This window comes from Hevea brasiliensis, chromosome 6 (genome assembly GCF_030052815.1).
Source record: "Hevea brasiliensis isolate MT/VB/25A 57/8 chromosome 6, ASM3005281v1, whole genome shotgun sequence".
NCBI lineage: Eukaryota > Viridiplantae > Streptophyta > Magnoliopsida > Malpighiales > Euphorbiaceae > Hevea > Hevea brasiliensis.
In genome coordinates this window covers 2,163,635-2,178,151 of record NC_079498.1, presented here as the reverse complement: position 1 = coordinate 2,178,151, position 14,517 = coordinate 2,163,635, and the positions used below count along the sequence as shown (strand labels likewise).

The window sequence follows — 14,517 nt, the reverse complement described above, 5'->3', positions numbered from 1 at the left end:
TTATAATTCACTTCATCAAAATCAACCACCATCACAACTGAAATCAACACAATTTTTCTCAACTCCACAATTCAAGTCAATACTCAACTCAATTATTTTCAAAACTAATACTAAAGAATTTCATTCACATTTCATTAAAGAAAAATTAATTTACATTCATTAGTCTAAATTTACATCAGAAAATCCAAAATAATATTATTACAAGTTCTGTACAACTGCTCAAGACCAATTTACAACATGTACATACAATCATATATATTGAAATAAATATGTACAGTGAGGGTATAATGTTATACTCGAGAAAATCTCAAAGGCAATGATGTAGTCCTCAGCAGCTCACTCGGCTACTCTACTAGTCTCTCTACCTGTGATAGCAATAAAAAAGCCATCGTTGAGTACAATGACTCAGTGGTGCACAACATACTAAAAATACTAATTTATGCATAAATTAAATCACACTTATCCAAATATGGTACTGAAAATGGTACACAGATACAAAACACAATTTAAAATTTTAGTCAAATAATTTTTTTTTTCACTTTATAAGTCACAAAACAAATTTTTATAAAAATACACAGTTATATCATGTCATTAATATATTGTTCATCTCAATAGCCAGAGGTTTATGAGGAATACAAAGGCTAACTAGCTCAAATCTATGGGTACCCATTCAAATTTCTTCTTTTACTAGCACACACCTCAACACTTTAGCCAGAGAGGGAATAAAAAACTAATTCCTCCCAGTAGTCAAGCTAGTGAGGCATTCAGACATTTGGTCATGACACTGTGGTTTCAAACTATTTTAACAATTGTTTAAACATTCAAATGCCAACTAATCACATATAACACATTTTTCCTTTCAATCAAAATTTTCAGAACAAATAAAATTACAATTTAATTTTCATACTTTATTCAACATAATTTGCAAAATAAAATTCAAAGAAAATTTATATGTTGTGCACAAACCTCGTACGCGTCTCCTTTTGGCCTTGACTCAATGTTTCATTTCCTTTCTCAGTAGCCTTTTCAACTGAACACACAATTTACAGTATTTCAGTATCATAATTTATAATAAATCCAATAAATAATTCATGTCTACTAAATTCTAGCCCTAATATGCTTAAATTAACATTCTTTGAAATTTGTATTTTAGGGTTACTAATTCATGGCACTATTCAAGTCAAAATATTTACTTTCTCATGCTTAATAGGTATGTGAATTCCAATTACACCTACATACCACATTTTGAGTGTCAAATTTGTTGGTCTTGGTTGCCATTTCAATTTCTAAGTCTTCTAAGAGAAATTTCAATTTTTTAGTTTTGGTCCCCTGTCTTACACTGCTCCATTGGTCTAGTTACTGTAGAAATTTGATTAAGTGTTCTTCATCAAAGTTATTCCTTATTGTCTTATCTTTAATTCCCTTTTTGAATTACTCCATTTGGAGTTTTGTAGGCCAAGATATGACCATATGAATAAGGCTGGCCGGATTGGTGTTACCCAGAATTTTTGGGCACTTTATTGGTTTTGACAGTTTTGGACAAGTAACTTTGGGTGGCAAAATGACCTGGTTATGGGCAGAATTTGGGTTAATGTTCTTCATAAAATTTGTAGTGCTATGTCATACCTTTCTAATGCCATAAAAATCAGGTCATTTGGACCTGTCTAGCCCAAGTTATGGTCGTTCATTTGGTCATTTTTATATAGTGGTAGTGCACAATACTCGAATTTGACCTAATTATTCACTGTCTTAATGTCATTTTTTAAGCATGGTTTCTAAATGAAAATTGTGTCATTATGTGTCTATTTTCATTCTCAATTAGCCTCATACCAATTAGGTTGGCAGAATTTCATTTTTGGTCCCTAAAAGGGACCTAGGTCAAGTTGCTAGATTAGGACCCCTAAGCAATCCGAATTGCATTTTGTTTCCATTCATTCCAACACATCACAATTGGTCCCAATTGACCATTTCTAACCACAATTAAGGTCATTTGCATCAATTGACCATTTTCTCTAATTTTTCCCTCAAATTTCAAAGTTTAAGAACCCTAATTTATTAATTTCATTCACTTAATGCAATCAAAGTATATATTCATCTCCTTATAGGCTGGCCAAAAATCTCATTTAGTCCCCCATGATGGTTTTGTTTGCATTTCCACTTTAATTCTAAGTGTATGGAACCATAAACACATAAATCAAACTAAAAATTTCAATTTAAATCACTAACCTCTTTTTTGGAATTCAATTCTCAATTTTCTTCACTTTTCTCCTTTCTTTCCTTCTTCAAATTCCTTCTCAAGTTGAGATAGCAAGGTTTTATAAAGAATTTTGGGGGAAATTAGGGTTAAGTACAAAGGAATCAAGCTTGAGATCAAGTTTTAATGGAGGAAATGCATGGAGGGAGAGAGTGAGGGAGTTTGGCCGAAGATGAGGGTGGAGAAGAGAGTGATTTTTCTTTTAATTTTTATGCCTTTTTATGTTTTATTAAGTCACATTTGACTTAGTCAAAATTTGGGTAATTTAAATTTTATTTATGATGTCATGGTGAGGTCACCAACATTGTGTAATAAGTCCCATTTTCATTCTTTTTCTTTTTCCTAAATTTTTTTAATAGTTCTTTAATTTAATTTTCCATTCCGAAATTTTCATTTCTCCAATTTTATTGGACAATTAGGTCAGGAGTCACCTCCAGGTGTGAATTGACCAAATTGCCCCTAGCCGGTTTGACCCGGTTTGCAAGTAATTTAATATTTCATCCGGATTTTTGACCTAATTATTTGGCCTACTTATCAACTCTTTTCTGTGATTTTCTCTTTTCCACTAGGTTCGCAATAGTCCTTAAGACCGCGGCGTCACATTTTCCGGTTCAAAAGTAGGGTTAGGACTGACCTCACAGTCACTTTCCGGTAAGGTCACCAATCGCTGACCCTTGGCTCATTTAACTTTTTATGCTTTATTTTTCTTGTTTATACTTAACTATCTAGTAATCACTATTTTTTTTCATTCAGGACTTTTCTAAGTATTTTAAATGTGATTCTAATTCCCTTAATTGTATGGACCGATACCGATCACCGGAATAGTGAAATATACGAGGATATGCATATAGGGGTATTACAATAAGAATTAACTATAGTGGTTTTTAAAATGTAGGTACCAACTAATTAGTTTTACTAAAATAGAGGGATAAATAGTAATTTGACAAAAAAATTAAATAATTTAATGAACTAAAAAAAATGAATAATATTTTTTTAAAATAGAGCATCTAAATTTCATTAAAATTCAAATTCATATTTTTTTAACCCTCCCAATCACAAACACAACATAAAAGAAAAATCAGCTGTTATTCATCTGTAATTTAGAATTTGACTTATGTTTGTCATAAATATTTTGCCAATCTTTGGTTTTCTTTTTTTTTTTTTTTCTCTTTTCAAAATAATAATATTATTTATAAGATTAAAAATTTTAATGCTATAATAAAATATAATTTAATTAAAAAATAAAAAATATGACTAATCTTTTAAAAAATAAGAATTGTATTTCTTAATACAATATTATCCTAACTTCATTATATGTGTTGGTTTGGTGAACTAGTATCTTGTCTAGATAGTTTAAGTTAACGCTTTGGTTATTAAGTTACAAGAAATTGAAGTCATGCCTTTATTAATAATTTCAGTTTTTAATACGGTGTTCAACACTCGATCTTATAATTGGTATCAAAACTAATGTATGAGTTCGAATCCCTAATAGGTGTTATGAGATTGTTGATAAGATGATATAACTGTCCTAGATCTACTATATCTTTTGTTTCATTTTATTCTGAATTTATATATTTCAATGCAACAACAAAATGTTATTCGTAACAATTAGTTTTGGTAGTTGATTAATTTATCACATTCTATTCATAAAATGGGTTGAATTTATATTATTCTGGATATAGTAAAATAATTCTATTAGATCTAATATGCATTTTCGATCTAATAAATACCTTGTGTCAAAATTGAGAAATTTTATGTCTCAAATTTTTAATATTCTCTTATTTATTATCTAATCTTTAATAAGAAACGGTTGGTAAGGTGATATAGACATGCATTAAAATAAAGTTAATTTAAATTTAACTCTATCGTGATAAAGAAATACTCTCATCACCTTACCTATTTATATCTACCGATGAGGTTCAAACTTGTCAACTAATATAAATACCCTTAAATTTTTATTAAATTGTATAAAATTAATTAAATATATAAATTGATTATTAAATGAAATTTATTAATATTCTATAATTTTGATTAAAATACAAAATGTATTTCTATATAAATAAAACTCTATATATAATTATTTTACTTTATAAATTATAATTTTCAAAAGTCACGTTTTTTCATGATTTTCCCTTCCATATGTAAAATATTTTCCATTTTTTCATTATTTACCTTTTAAAATAAATTTAAATAATATTTTATTATTAACTTTAGCATAACAATAAATGATTTAACATATCCACAATTAAATATTATTTACATACTTTAATATAATATTATAAATTAATATTTTTAGAATAATTTAAAATAAATAATAATAAAATTAAAGTTTAATAGATAAAATAAAAATAACAAGTATCTTTTTAAATGATAGAGGAATAATCTAACGATGATATTTATTATTCAAATATTTATTATAATATTTTTACATATATTATTTTTCTAATCTCATTTACTTTGATTTAATATTTTTTTATGATATCTTATTACTCCATCTACTCACAAATTCTAGACTAAAAAAAATTAACTTTATGCTATTATAATGTAACTTCCACACACTTATGGGAGGTTATTAATCAATGGAAAAATGCTATCTGCACCACCTGTTAGTCGAGTGGTTTATCTGGTCATTCCAAAGGATGCCTTATGAGGACCATTGCTGAGATTCATATGCATTTATAGTAGATAGAAATAACTTTGTTGGGAGCACTATAATTGTACAAGGAGAGAGAATCAATGCATGTGTTTTCTTTTTTTTTTTTTCCTTCTTCAAGTAAGTACATAGTTTGCATGGATTTTGAATGCAAGAAATTTTAAAAACTTGGGTTGTAAAGCGAAGTTTTTGTATCAGGTCACAATCTGAATCTATCAAGACATATCTAAAATTTAAGTTATATAAAATAACAACAAATTTAGATGAAATGGAATGAAAGCACCCATCATTAATTTACTTCTTTTAAGATGCTGATGACTCTCTTCTGTTTTGCTTGTGCTTGGTTAATCCTATGAATTGATGGATAGAGGGAGAAGGGATATTTTTTTCCTTTTAATGTGTATTCTTTTTTTTTTTCATTAAATTAGAAATGATTTGTTTATGAATGTGATGTTGAGACAGTGGGTGTAAAATTAGTTTTGAGTCGTGATGAATCGCTATCTTTAATGTATTAATTGTTCTCATTAGATTACTATAAGGTTATGGTAATATACCTCCAGGATATAATAAAATTTAAAATTTACAGATAACAATTTTTGATGAAAATTTTTCTTAAGAACTTTTTGTACGAATAAAATTTAGAGAGACTGTAAGAGAAAAAAGAAGAAAACAGAAGTAGTAAATTAGATAACAAAAAGTCAAGACACCATTTTAGACAGACACATCTATCTATTTTCAATAGATATGACTGTTTATTTTAAATTCACACATCTTCTAACAAGTGTGACTGTTTATGTGTAACAAATATGTCTATTTATCAACAGACACATCTGTTATGACATATTTCTCAGCAGTTGTGACTATTTGTGTGTAATAGATATATAAATTTATTAACAGACATATCTATTTGTTAATAAATATATTTTATTATAATTTAAATGACTATTTTATTTCACGCACGTATATAACAAGTGCCATCATAGAATAATATATATTTATTTAAATATATATAATTTTATATATTTCATTTCTTTTCTATATTTTTTCTCTTTGTATTTTAAATATGTGGAAATTCTCTCTCTCTATTATCTAACATACAAACTATTTAAAACAAGTGAGTGAGTTGACAATGTTCTGAAAATGCTCAAAATCTGTATATACCTATATATAAGTCAAGTCCAATTATTCCAGAAACTTGCATGTGGTATTTTAAAAAGATGTCACATGAGGTGCTTAGACGTATTTTAGTTCCTTGAACGAGAAATTTGTATTAATATTTAATTTTTTTATTATTTTTTAATTTTTTATTATATAGTTAATAAATGATTAATATTATTACTTTAGTTAATTTTAATTATGTTATATTGTTTTTATAATTATTTAAAAATTTATTATATATATTATTTTCATTGGTTATGTCACATATAATTGTGAAATTATGCCATGTGGTAATTTATGTATATAATATAATTTATTTAATTTCAATAGATTTTTTTTTCCTTTTTTTACTACCTTTATATATTTTAGGTTATTAATATTATTTTTAGAATAATATTAATATTACTAAATAAAGATAATATTTAATATATTATATTTTTCAATACATTAAGAGGATATAAAAGACTGATATTTTAAAATAGTGAAAATGATTATATGACTTAAGCAACATTAAATTATTCCATATCTGTAATTAATATTTTTATTATATTGATGTATATTTGTATTATTTTTATTATAAAATTTTTATTAAAAATTTTAAAAGAACTTTAATTTACATAAAAAAATAAAAATAATAGTTGAAATAACTTATAATAAATTTAAAATACTATTTTATTTTTATATATTAATGATAAAAAATTTATAAATTAAAATTATTTATGCTTTTAGAAATTAAATTCCTTAAATTATTTAAAAAATCGTAAAGATTCATTTGTAACAAATAATAATTAATTGAATACTGAATTACTCAAAAAATATTTGATTTAATATATTAATTAATGCAAATCCTATCTCTTTTATAATGATTAAAAAACAAATAAATATTGTAACCGCAAAAATATTAAATAATATAAAAAGACAAAATCAAATTAATAATTTTAACCATCATTCCATAAAAGCCAATGTAGTCACCTAGTCTACTTTGAAAGGGCATTCATGGTATAAAATAAAAAACAGTCAAGATTTCCTTTATGGCGTCTTTTCCATTCCCAAACTTGTATGTTCAAAACCCTTTCTTCCTCTCCTCACCTTTCTTTATACATATTGATTATAGAAAGATAAAGATTTATACTTTTTCTCTATCTCTCACTATATATGTGTATTTGAGTTTTATGTTTGTGTTTCTATGCATAATGGCAAGGGAAGCTGCTGTTGCATGCATGGAAGATAAAAACATGATACCCACAGCCTCACAGTTGTCTGTAATTGGCATAAAGCATGATACTCAGATGACCCAGGTGGTGCATGAGGAAGAAAAAGAGCCAAACCATGCTGGTGGTAGTGGTGATAGTAGTGGTGGTGCAGTGGTAGCAGGCTCAGAAATAACAGGTAAAAGGAAGAGAGGGAGGCCTAGGAAGTTTGATATGCATTCAGAAACAATATCGCGGTCGGTGTCTCCTCCTGACTTTCCTTGTTCCCTATCTAGGACTTGTGAGAAGCGGGGTAGAGGCCGTCCCCGTGGTTCCGGTCGGCTACAACTCTTGGCTTCCCTTGGTGAGATCTCTTTTTTTTGCTGTTTGATAATAGTGTTAGTGAAATTTTGACATATTTTGGCATTTGATTATAAAAGAAGGAAATTCAATTATGAGGGATTTGTTTATGCTTAATGTCTTGTATATATTTTCTTCATTGGAGAGCTAGCCTTCCCCCACGGTAATGCTTCCTTCATAACACAGAGAGAAGACTGCATACGATAGGCAACTATTTCTTGATCCTCACAATGTAGAGAGTCTTGTGCATTGGATACACCTCAACCCTCACAAAATTGAGATCCTTGTGTACTTGAATGTGGTTTTATCTTATTTTCTCACGATCTTTATTGCCTGAAATGGAAAATTGGTAATTCTCTGAGAAGTTGTCAATTAGTTTCGCCACGCTGAGATTGAATGAAATACCACCCCATTAAGTTTCTTAGGATTAGTAAGGCTGAATAAAAAAATGAAATTGCACAAGTGAAAAGGCTCAAGCAAATTTGCTTGATATATATATATATATATATATATATATATATATATATTGGTTAGTTTAGTTGCTATACAGATTTGCTTTATTCTTCTCCACAATTGGTCTAAAGAAATGAATTTTTCATCCAATTTATGAAGATTATTTTTGGGGTTAATGCATATAATTAAATAGGTCTATTTGATCCTCATGCCACAATATTCTGTTTGTTTAGGTGTTTTAGCTGCAGAAACTGCAGGAGGAAGCTTCATTCCTCATTTAATTCCTGTGAAAGCTGGAGAGGTATTGTAAGATATTGTTTTGTTGGTATTTTAACAAGCTAATTTTCCTTGCCATTATTTGTCTTTTTTATTCCTTCTGTTTGGCTTTCATTTAAAGTAGATCTCTTTTCTTCACTATGATCAGGATATTGTAAGTAAGATTTCATCATTCGCCGAAAGGGGTTCTCGAGCGATTTGCATTCTTTCGGCCACTGGTGCTGTCTCAAGTGTTATTATTAGTCAGCCTGGTTCTTCTGGTGGAATTTTGAGATATGAGGTTTGATCTCAATACTATTCTCTCTAGAACCTGCAATGCGAGAAGCCTGAACACACATTTATTTTTCATGTATAGTTTGCTGTTCTGGAAGGCTCCAATTTCTGTCTTTTTTTTTTTTGTATGTTATATAAATTTTTCTTGAAGATCCCTATCATTTATATACTAGATATATACTAATATCTGGTTTCCAATATATTTAGTTACGTCCGTCATGTTTTTGCTGTGTAGTACAGTAGGTAGGCAGATCCTCACCTAGCCATTCGTACAATTCTGCAGGGCCTCTTTGAAATTCTCTCCCTGTCTGGATCATTCACAGTTGATGAAACAAGCGGTGCACACTGCAAAACTGGCATGTTACATGTTTCCCTGGCAAAACCTGATGGCCGGGTTTTTGGTGGTGGTATTGTTGGGTCTTTGATAGCATCTGGTCCCATTCAAGTAGGTTCTGCCTTTCTTATATCTAATTCTCCAAGAAAGAAATGATCTTATCTGCACCTTTTTCTTGTGAGACTTAAATTGGTTTTCTTTCAATTTATCAGCTTATTATTGCCAGCTTCAAGCAGAATATCTGCAAAGAACTAAAACTGAGGCAATTGGCACGATCTGCAGCGGCAGCAGCAGCAGCTAGGAGAGTGCTTGGCAATTTAGAAATGGTAACCACACAAGCTGGAGGGCATTGCACATCACCAACATCTCATCTTTTAGAACGAACAAATCGTACTGCAGCATGTAACACATTCACAGTTGATCCTCAAAATGTCTTCAAGCCAACGGAGCCCATTTCAGACTCCAGAAATGAAGATATCTAGATGTTTGTCTGTGACTAGTTTAGTTGTTAATAACTGAAATATGGGACTCCTCTTGTCTGTGTAACGACTCTTATCACATTATCCCTTAATTTGGTCTTAAAGATGATCTTAGGGAAATCTTTTCCTCATGGAGACTTGAGTAAATATATCATTTTCTGAGATACTATGGGATGAATTCGTTTCGCAGGAAATGAAATGTAATTGCCTTCCCAATGTTTCTATGCCTACGTACAAGATTTTAAGATAGGCATGAAACAGAAAGACAATATAAGGTGAGCTCGGAAAAAGATCAGAGTATTATTTGCAATTGTAGTAAAGATTCCCTGCAGCACTAAATCACATACACTGGCGTGATCAAACATTAGCGAAGAACCGATAAGTTTTGGCGTCGAGACTTTTTTGTCTGACTGCTGCAATTGCTGCTATAACCCCCAAAACTGAGAAAACTGCTGCAATAGTTGTATTCAACCAGAAAACATAGCTCCTCTTCGATGGCTTAAATGTCAAGTTGAAGAAAACAACAGGCAAGATAAAGTCTAGAGGCATGAAACCGAAAGCTCCAATCAATGAATTGATGTCTCCAAAAAATGGAAGCATTGCTGCTATTGTAGTTGCTATGATCACGGACAATGACCTTGAGACGACCCTTGGGATAACATTACGAGCAGAGAATTCCTTGCTTTCAGGGTCTGCAAACGTTCGTTCCAGCACTTAATTTGTAGGCTGCAAGTAAACCTGTGTAACGGAAAGCGAACTCATAATTAAGATGACAATGTAGTACGATTTTAGAGGAAGAGGCAGAATAAAACAAACCATTTAGGCACCAAAGGCTTCCCATTACTTATAAAGTTGCTCAGGATGAGACCTTCAGCTTGGTTACCAAATGCCCAATATCCAGAAATGGCAACACTAAGGAATGTCACTAGAATTACTCTAACATACACACAGTCCTTTGAACATCTTCCCCTTCAGAGGTGCTGCTATGGTTGCCTGCAACCATCAATTATTTCATTAAATTGAACTTTTCATCTATTTATCATATAGTTGAAGGGAGATGGACTAACTCACACCTGAATTTCTGGGATTATCCCATTGCCATATGTTGTAGCAATTATGGCAATGGCATTAAACATACCAAAAATTCGGTCTTGGGTGTCTCCATTTAGAGAAAAACCCTTCGGTTCTTTCAACGAATTTCCTACGAAAAATAAGCCATGCTATATAAAAATGTAATCTCTAAAATAATATGAATCTATGTCGCTGCTCATTCTATGTTAAAGAACCACTAAAAGTCAAGTTTATACGTAGGATTTGATAGTACATATTAGGATAACAGGGTCAATTTGATTCTTGCTCTTGGCAAAGAATAACCCGAACGCATACCGATATGGACGGAACCGCCCGTGGCACAGGCACTATAAGCTAGGCAAAGAAGCAAGGATATCAAATTGATGTGCCTTAAAGACTGAAAAGATGGGACTTGTGCCAGTATCAACACTAGGCATCCAAATATGATTACAAACTCATAAAGCTTCATAGTCCCAGTTGGGTTTGACAGCAAGTAAATTGTTTGCAAGATCAAAGGTAAGTAAATAAAAAGGTTCAAGCTTCTGATTTTAGGTTCATTTGAAATAGATACAAACTTGAATTTTGTGTAATCAAAATCTTCTCACCTTCATGCATTGGCCTCCAAGAAGCGTACAACCAACAACAGCACCATAGCACACTATGAATTGAATAGGACCCACAAAATACAGTCCCCATCTTGGCCCTACTAAACCAAAAATAATTGAATCTTATTGTACATTAACAACATGGCAGCATAGTGGTTTGATTCCATGATTAATTCGTTTTGAAATAAGCAGAATTTTCATTAAAAGCCAGCAAAAGCATAAATAGTTAAAATTTTATAATACAATTATTATTTTTTAATGTATTTTTTAGGATTAACACGTGGCATTCTCTATTATATATAAATTATTTAATCATTACTCTCTCAGTGTTATAATAAATAGAGATTATTATAAGATTGGTTACAATAAATTAATATAAAATAATTACACATATTTGTATTTATTATATATATTTATATCTATATTATATATAAATAGATTTTAATTATTTTTATTATAAAATCTTTATTAAAAGGTTTGAGAGATGAAAAGTAATAAAAATAAAATATAAAATAATTAATAAAAATTTAAGATATTATATATATATATAAATTAAAATTATTAATAATTACATGCATTAATACGGATAATCTTAATTTTATTATAATCAAAAAATAAAATATATTTATTATTCATATAATTATTATATCGAATCATAAATACTGAAGTTGAAAATATCTTTTTTAACATTTTTTAAAAATATTTTCTCTTATTAATTGATTTATATGAATCTTTTTGAATTGAGTATTTTTATTCTTTTATTATCAAGATTTGAGCAAGTTAGTAGTCCATATATATATATATATATCATTTAGTGATTACAGACAATAAAAGATAATTGTCTTTTTTTTTTTAATTTAATAAAGTCAAAATTTTTGATAAAATTATCAAATCTTGGAGTGTCCAATAGCTGATAGGAACTGAACTTTGCGGCTGGTGGTGGTGTTTAATTCTCTCAATACTACACCCATCACCACAAATAGCAACAAGTGCAAGGTGGGGGAGAAGGGTCTCTATAATCCACCACCACCCCATAATTACCAAATTAAAAAGAGCACCGATCTTGAATCATGTTTCACGTGTATAATTGTGTATGCATAAGTGTACCAGAGAGTATAAGGGTCTCACGATTTGGTTTTAATCAAAATCAAATCGATTTAATTTAAAATTAAATTGATCAAAATTGATCTTGAGCTGAATCAAAATTAAATAGAAATTGATCATTTTATTTGGTTTGATTTCTATTAAACTAGACTTTTTCTTTTAAAAATATAAAATTTTCAATCATTAAATTTTATCAAAATTAAAATTGAACAATAATCGAATTGAAATCACAAAATTAAAACCTGAATTGAAAATATCTTGCAATTTAATTATAATCAACTTAAATCATGAATCGAAATCATTCGACCTGAAACAATCTGGTGACAACCATGCATATTTGTAGCCCTTTTAATTTAAAAAATGCACGCAGAACATCTGATATTCACTTGCATGATTTTGGTAATTTAAAAAATTTATAAAGATTTGGATTTTTTTTTTTGTTATTTTGCCTTTTATATTAGTAAAAGTATCTAAATAAACAATTATAAAGAAATAGTTAATAAAAGAGGAGAATTAAGAGGGTTACCCAAGATTTGATTAGCCATGTCTCTGAAGCGAAGTTGGCGATGACCCAATTGAGCATTGTGTTCAAGAACAAGAGACAACAAATTGTACGAATAGAAAGTGACCAGAGCTCCAATAACCAGACATGAAATTCCAGCAGCCCATCCAAGAAATGTGAAGGCATATGGGAGACTAAGGAGAGGCGGAGCTACTATTGATGTTGTCAAGTGATATCCACAATGGATCCACGATCCTATTCACATTATTTCATTTTTACTTTTATTAGCCTCCATTTCATTGGTAAAAAATAATTTATATATAAAAAATATTTTTTATTATTTAATCATCGTATTAAATTAATAATATATATTTATATTATATATATATAAATATTTTTAAAAAAATATTTATCAAACAAATGTTATCTTTCCTTTGTCTTTTATAAGCAATTGATTTAAAAGTCTAAACCACCTATCTTGTAGGTAAATAGTGAAAAGGTAATAGAATCAACCAATTAAAGGATGTACAAAGAAAGATGATAATTATTAATTATGTATTTTTATTGTGTTCAAGCAGCCATTATCATGGATATTTCCTCTCTAATTCGATAAAAAAATTGTTTATATCAAAATTAATGAGTTTATAAAAGAAATTCTTTATAATATAATTATAAAATTTAAATATTAATAAACATAAAAATAAATAAAATTGCTAACAAATACAATCAAAATTTTTTGATCAACTTCACCATATTAATAAGTTTTAATTTAAGGGTATTAAATTGGCTATTGCCAAAATTGACATGCACAACATTTTCCACTGAAAAGACTAACTAGAAAGAGATGTGATAAAGACAGATTATTTTTATTTTTATTTTTATTTATTTATTTGTTTATTTTACTAAAGAAAAGAGGAGCAAGGAAGAAGAAGATGAAAAATAACCAAAACGTTTATATTATATCAAATAAAAACAAGTTCTTGACTCTATATCATAGGAAACAAGAATTCAAATCTTGATATAGCAAAAGAAAGAAAGAAAGAAAGTGTGCGTGTGTGTGTGTATATATATATATATATATAATTGTTATACCTTCGGATTTGAGAACAAAAAGAGCACCAGCATCAAGCTCCTCCTTTTGAAGATGGAGAGGTTCTTGTTGTGGAGCTCTATAATTAGCATCCTCCTCTGCATGCACTACCATTATACTCTTCTCTCTCTGTCTCTCCCCAAGACTATAGAAAAACAGACACTAGAGAGGGAGAGAGAGGTGACGATGAATGAAAATTCAAGAGCAAAGGAAGGAAATATATAGTCAACAAGCTTGACCTGCCTTTCAAAATGATGACGATGAATAATAGTACTTACCAGTCCAACTTCTGAGTTTCACCAAAACTGGCAGAGAGCGAGAAGATATATAAATGGACATCAATGCCCCTTTGCCTTCCTGCCATTGCCAGCCACATTTTTTTGGAGTGGTACACGGCACTTTAGCGGCCAATGCAACAGTTGCAACTTGTATGAACAATAGCCCACTCCGTATATTAAAAAATTAAAAAGAAAAAGCAGCCAATACTCCAATGACGTCTGCCAAAGATTTTCAAATACAGTCGTTATAATCATTAATTATGATGATGATTCATATGTAAATCTCATAATAATTAATAATAAAAATATATTATTTATATATATATATATATATATATATAAAACTTTTGCATTGAATAAATTCTACACAATTACTTATATTTAAGTTTAAAAGAGCAGGCCTCGACTCCCTTATCCTCTCTCAAATATAATAATAA

At 29.3% G+C, this 14,517-nt stretch overlaps 1 protein-coding gene and 1 pseudogene across 1 annotated transcript; one reads left to right on the top strand and one right to left on the bottom strand.

Annotated features, from left to right (window-relative positions):
• Positions 1-7,238: 7,238 nt before the first annotated feature.
• On the top strand, positions 7,239-9,609 carry LOC110654712 (AT-hook motif nuclear-localized protein 11-like). The gene is made up of 5 exons (XM_058149262.1): positions 7,239-7,619; positions 8,302-8,369; positions 8,493-8,624; positions 8,901-9,062; positions 9,164-9,609. Exons 1-5 carry the CDS (start codon positions 7,259-7,261, stop codon positions 9,431-9,433), a joined length of 993 nt encoding a protein of 330 aa, XP_058005245.1. The 5' UTR covers positions 7,239-7,258; the 3' UTR covers positions 9,434-9,609.
• Positions 9,609-13,977, bottom strand: LOC110654709 (GABA transporter 1-like; annotated as a pseudogene).
• Positions 13,978-14,517: the final 540 nt, after the last annotated feature.

Excerpts from the sequence above, each read along its gene's own strand:
- LOC110654712 (XM_058149262.1), top strand. The coding sequence starts at position 7,259 with ATGGCAAGGGAAGCTGCTGTTGCATGCATGGAAGATAAAAACATGATA. Across the intron at positions 8,625-8,900 it reads GTGGAATTTTGAGATATGAG|GGCCTCTTTGAAATTCTCTC; the intron begins GTTTGATCTCAA and ends ACAATTCTGCAG. Across the intron at positions 9,063-9,163 it reads TAGCATCTGGTCCCATTCAA|CTTATTATTGCCAGCTTCAA; the intron begins GTAGGTTCTGCC and ends TCAATTTATCAG.